This window comes from Gavialis gangeticus, unplaced genomic scaffold (assembly GCF_001723915.1).
Source record: "Gavialis gangeticus isolate Ggan-Ray unplaced genomic scaffold, GavGan_comp1, whole genome shotgun sequence".
In the NCBI taxonomy this organism is placed as follows: domain Eukaryota; kingdom Metazoa; phylum Chordata; order Crocodylia; family Gavialidae; genus Gavialis; species Gavialis gangeticus.
Window position 1 is genome coordinate 18,105,747 of NW_017729031.1, and position 6,047 is coordinate 18,111,793.

General features: G+C 38.6%; 1 protein-coding gene across 1 annotated transcript in view; it reads left to right on the forward strand.

Moving 5' to 3' along the window:
- Positions 1-6,047, forward strand: part of LOC109301348 (von Willebrand factor D and EGF domain-containing protein-like) — a 451,201-nt gene that overhangs the window by 286,450 nt on the left and 158,704 nt on the right. The window contains exon 14 of the mRNA XM_019522467.1: positions 1,137-1,298. Within this exon, the coding sequence (XP_019378012.1) occupies positions 1,137-1,298 (162 nt within the window). The remainder of the gene's footprint in view (positions 1-1,136; positions 1,299-6,047) is intronic.

Below are 6,047 nucleotides of genomic sequence, written 5' to 3' on the forward strand. Positions count from 1 at the left end.
GTGTGTGTGTGTGTGTGTGTGTGTGTGTGTGTGTGTGTGTGTGTACACCCCCCCCCCAAAGCATACAAGTACTGAGTTTATCATCATTCATTTCTTTAGGAAGGAAGTGAATGCTACTAGAGTACTGAGCTGAGCATCTGGGGAAAGCACATTTCTGACCCACTGCAAATACATCAATGAGATAACAAATACTTAGCGTTAGACTTGCCCTATTAGACCTAGACAGACCCTGAATACAAAGAAAGGCCTGTTGTTCTGCTGTTCCTGGAGCAGCCTGGAAGGTAGATTGCTGCTCAGTCCCCTTCCTCTCCTGGTAGCCATGCTGCCCTAGGGAAGAAGCAGATAATGCCAGGTCTGAGCCTCGTGCAGAATACACTGCTGACACCCTGGTATGGCTACCCTGCTCAGGGATGAGGAGACAGGTCATGACCCTGCCCATTCCCCATCTCATTCTGGGCCTCCTTACTACCCTATGACAGGGTAGAGTAACAGGTCTGCAAAGCCAGTTTCCACACCATGTTACTACTACTAAGTTGAGGGTTAGTGGTTCACGCTTCAATGGTTTCTTATCTTTCTTTACCTGGGCTGTGTTTAGTCCTTAAAAATAAATTGAATCACACCCCCGCCCAAAGCTACAGAAAGCCCCAGACAAAGCAAAATTAGTTTTGTTCTGATTCACCCGAGAAACTAACACAAGCATGGGCTCACAGTTACCGTGTACCATCCAGCCCTGCTTTACGTGAAGCTCTGAGCAGTGGCATTAGTTAGGTGAGGCCTGTCAGACAAAGTTACGAGACTCGTAGTTGTGTGCTTCAGAGACCCAGCAGCCATTGCCGCCCGGATGATCAGAACGCATGCTGGGTTCACAGCTGCAGGAGCAACCTCAGAACCATTCCCCTGTACTCCCTTGCCCATCGTAGCATGACACAGGGTATATTCCTTTCTGCCCTCCCTGGGTTACTTATGTGCGTAAGATGAGCAGAGTTTGCCCTCTACTAAACCTACAGTAACAACTTCTTTTTTTAAAAATGAACTGTACAAAGGGGAATTCTTTATAATATTAATTGGAAATGTAAATATATGCAGGCTACTAGAATTCATTTATATCTGGCTTCTGTATTTTTGCTTTGCTGCAGCATCTCAATGGTGAATGGATACCAAGAGAACAAGAAATCACAAGAGCAGATTTTCTCAGCTCTAAAGCCATTGACTGCCAGATTCCTGTACTGAACAGCACAGAAACAGAGAATATGCACTTCATGGCTGATGATGAACCATTTGCAAGATGGCAAGTGAAAGTAGGAATTTTTCGATTACTAAAAATTTTAAAGGAGCAGAACACTTTTTGTGGTCAATTAAAACACAGCACACAGTCTACTTCCCATCAATCATTTAGAATTGAAGATGTGCACAAAAATAGATATCTTTAATACCATGCAACACACCCAAAAAAAGGTCCCCAAACCTAAATAAACATCAAAATGCAATAGACTTCTTTATAAGCAATCTTAAGGTACAAATTACAATCACTGCTCCTGGTAATCATCTAAAGGTGATGCATCAGGCTAATCAATTGTTAATCATTAGTAGTATTCATTTCTGGAGACCCAGGTTCAAAATATTGATTAGGTCACAAATGAAAAGCAATCATGTCTCCTCCTGTTGCACAGTAGATTTTCCTACACTTCACAACAGCACTATGCAAAGTGGTGTAATTAGCAGCCTCTTCTGAGAACGAGACTGGCACTGAACGAGCAAAGAACCAGCAGACAAGGGCTAAAGTGCACTGGCAGATGTACAGGAGGAAGTTTGCACAACACCTGTTCACACTGAGCCCTGCTCTGCTGTGATTTTAGCTGCTTATTTTCATAAGTGTTTTCTATTTCTCACCTAGTTACAAAAATCAGCCCAGTGATTCTTCTTCTACCTTGGATGATTCTCACCACTCCAAAAGCATACCATATTAATTACCATAATATACGGAAAATACATGTGCATGCATCTTTTATATCTTAGCTATTCATATCTTGTATCTTAGCTTTTGTTCCTCTACAAAATGCTATTTGTTAAGAATGAAAGTCTAAGATCAAGAATAACCTAACAAGACATAGCTGGAAAAAAATCCAGGGCATATAAGAAGGATTGTAGATGTGTTGTTGCAATTTTTATTACATCTGGTATGTCAACATTACATTTAACAAACTAACTGTACCCTCTTTATCACTGCTCTCATACTAACCCACTGATTTTTTAATTGCCTCTAAGGACTATAATGTGCACATAGGAAAATCCAGTTAAGAATCATGTTGCATGTTATGGTTTCCTCATCTATTTTTCTGTATCTTTTTGTTAATATATTAATCTTGCAGAGACCTGTGCAGGGGTAAATTATTGTATAGGTTAGGGATAGAAATTACACATAAACCAGCATAAGTGATGATCAGAAAGCAATTCCAATCTGTGAAACAACAAAAGTTCTGTGCACATAAATCACTTTCAAAATGGCCAAAATTGGTTTAAGAAAAACCTAGTTGGATGTACTATCAAATTTAACTGATTTAGGTTAAATCAGTTTATTGAACTTCTGTCCCAGATCCCCTCCAGGTTTAAATTAACTCACAGTCCCCCAGCATCCCATGATGCTTTGAACCTCCCCTGCAAACTTCCCCCTCACAGGGTGGGTGGGCTAGCCTGGGCCCAAGCTGTCTGCTCCAGCCAAGCAGGCAGGCATGCTATTGTCCATCCTTCCCCCCCGCCCCTCATTCCTCAAGCTTCTGGCCTGGGCCACTGTAGGCATGTGGCTGCATTTCTGGAATCAAAAGTGAATGTCTGTTCACGTGTTTATCACTTCAATCTACTCAGTTTAAACTAACCTGCAAAGATTGAATTGATTCAGCCTCGGGCTTTTTGATTCTCTGTACTTAGCCATAATGACTGTCTGATGTTGCACCCTACACCTTTCTCTGGAGAATCTGGAACAGTCCACCTAGAGGATGATTTTGAAGAATCACCATGCCTCCTGCTGATTCTAGGATTATTTCTGAAAAACAAGCCCCACTCACAGATACCCTGAGACTGACCACCTGATCACAGCATCACTGCATGCACTTAGGTCCTATCTAATTATCAGGCTTAGGTGTCTACAAAAATGGAAGGAGGGAGTGGGATTTGTTTCTTGGCAGTCAGCCCAGGCTCAGCAGAGAGCTAGCATAGACATGACCATAGCTGCTTGGCTTCAATGTGGTAGGCTTCCTATATAAAGGGTTTCATGTGTAGCTTTATATCCATCCAATGAGTACTTTCCATATGATAACCAAGCAAATAGATGTATTCATTACACCTACTGTGTTCAGCAGTTCATTTCACTGCCAGGTGTTGGCAGCTACACACTGTGAAGTGGGTTTAGAAGTTGTTTTTCCCCTTCTAGATAGCATAGGATGTTTCTTTCCTTGTACTTTATTCAAAGAAATTAGATCTCTATGTCTCTGAAACCTTTTCACCCTCCCCAGCTTTGGATCCTTTAAAAAAAATCTGGGTCACAACTACCTGATGAATACAAAATCAAACCCTTCTGAGTCACATCTTTAGTAGTATGAGTAAAACATTGCATAAGTTGTTTGTTTTACTGGGTGGATTGTGAGGGAAGCACTAATGGTACAGTATAAAAAGCAATTATCCATCTTAGTAGAAGGGTGCAGAGAATGAAAGTTCTGTTTTGGAGATTATTTCAAGATTTCAAAATCTGGTTTTAATTTAGAAGGAACACCCACACATTCATCATTCTCCGCAAAACAAAACCATTTAAATTGTCTTAAGTTTGACTATTTTATAGGATATATATGTCATGCAAAATAAAAAAGATAAAACAGAAGGTTGTCCCAAAAGAAAAATTTGAAACCATTGGGGTTCTGAAATTGTAACAATCCTTTTTTTCTGACAAAAAAAATCAGAGGATTTAATATGATTGCACAAAAGTGTTTCAATTTAAAGGAAAAACTTATTTTTTCAGGGTTTCCAACAAGCTCTACTTCTTCATACTCTTGCTTTTCATCTCTTCTGCATTCATGTTCCACCTCTTGCGTATACGTGTTATGACATGCTGCTGAATTTAGATCAGAATATACCTGTGGGGGACTTCACCAGGCCATCATTTTGGAATCATTAGCTCAGGTATCAAAACACAAATTCTTGTTTGGATAGTAGGTGAGTTAGACGAACCATTCACATGTCCGTATAAGGGAAGGTTGGAGGATTTTGGTGGACACCTGTGAATACTGGAGGCATGTTCCTGCTTATCCTGACTCATTGGTATTGCAAAAAGAAGTATGTGAATAGTAGGGTTTGGGATGTGAGTGGACAAGCAGGGAGAATTACAAGGACATAAAAATCAAATTTGGTCCATCACGTTCGTACACTTTTCTTTTTCTATTCACAAACTCTCATACAATTCAAATTTTGTTGCTACTATGAATAATACAAGTAGAACAATACATTGTTTCACAGTGAAAGAAAATCTAGTCGTAGTAATAGACTTCTTCATTTTCCCAGTAAATTATCCTAAATAGACTGTTATTTCCTTACATCTGATGCATAAGTTCATATAATCAAGGCCTGGCTTTGAATGAGGCTTAGGCTTCCAAGTCATTTGAAAATGTTATTCCATGTCACTAATGTGACTAAGTACAACATAGCAAAAACAAATAATAAAACAAATTGTTCACAAAATTCACAGGCTGAAATTTCCTAAGATGCCTTGAAGAATCACAAACAATGAACAAATCTGAAAAAGACATAGTTTGTTCACAACACAATTAACAAACAGAAAAATGGGTTCTATTTGAGGGGGGTGGTTACAGAAAGTTTTCAGACCATGCATAATAGTCTGAAAAAACATACACCTTAGTGGGCTCTGGTAAACAAAGGAAATTAAAGTTAAAACTGCATTAGCAATGATCTTTTCTTAATGGAGTTGTTGCCTGAAAACAAGAACAGTCTTAAATTGGAGTGAAGCTTTTTGCACCCTTTAGTTGAAAATCATTCATATTTTCTTCAAGGTCTCTTCCATTTAATATATATCACCTCTGTTAAATATGATGCTCTAGAAGGTATTGTTTGTGTTAACACTATAACAACACATTTTTTACTTAAATCCCATTTCTTCGGAGTAATTTTATTCTCTTCCAGGATTTCATATTACCAAAAAATGTGGTTATAATGCCCTTTCCTAATGACACTGGTTTGTGCAGGATGTGAATGTGTTCACTTAGTAGTGCATTGTCAACTGCAGATAACACACTCAAATTATTACTTGTCATGAGAGTTGATATTATTTCTAGTGAATTGATTATATTTGTAGTTTGCTTTGTTCCAGTCTTTTTTCCAAGCTTTAAATATAATTGCATTCTTCTCTGTTGTGAGCTGAAAAACTATACCAGTTGATCAAATACTTTTTTTTTTTTTGGTGTTGGTCCACAGACATGAGTTACTATTAAGAAACATGAATTCTTATTCTGTTTTTGATCTGCTAATATGCCAAACACTTTGACCTTTTTAAATATTCAGTTTTTAAGTTGACTAAAGGAAGCCTAAAGATATAAAATAATATATTCAAGAAGGGCCTGTGTCATTTGGTCAATTTAAGTTTCCTGTGAGTTCATTCCATGTTTAATGGATACCTTCAAGGACATTTCTGCTTCCCAATATCACAAGTGTCTTATTTTGAGAGAGATTGCCAAATCCAGTCCCAACAATAATGTTATTCCACCTTAAATATTATGTACAATAATTTTATTGTAACAAATTATTTGCATCAAAGTAAAAAATCATGATATCTCACTTACAGAAATACCCACTCACACCAAAGACAGGAATCACACTGTTTGGAAGTTATTTTCATGAATAATTTTATGTCTCATAAACTCCAGAGCAGTTTGAGCCAGAGTCAACTGCTCTTGGACACAGCATCTACATGTCCACCCAGAACTGCAGCAATTTGAGCTGGGACAGAGCAGCCCTGGGCTGACAGGGAACATTGGGGGGGGGGGGGG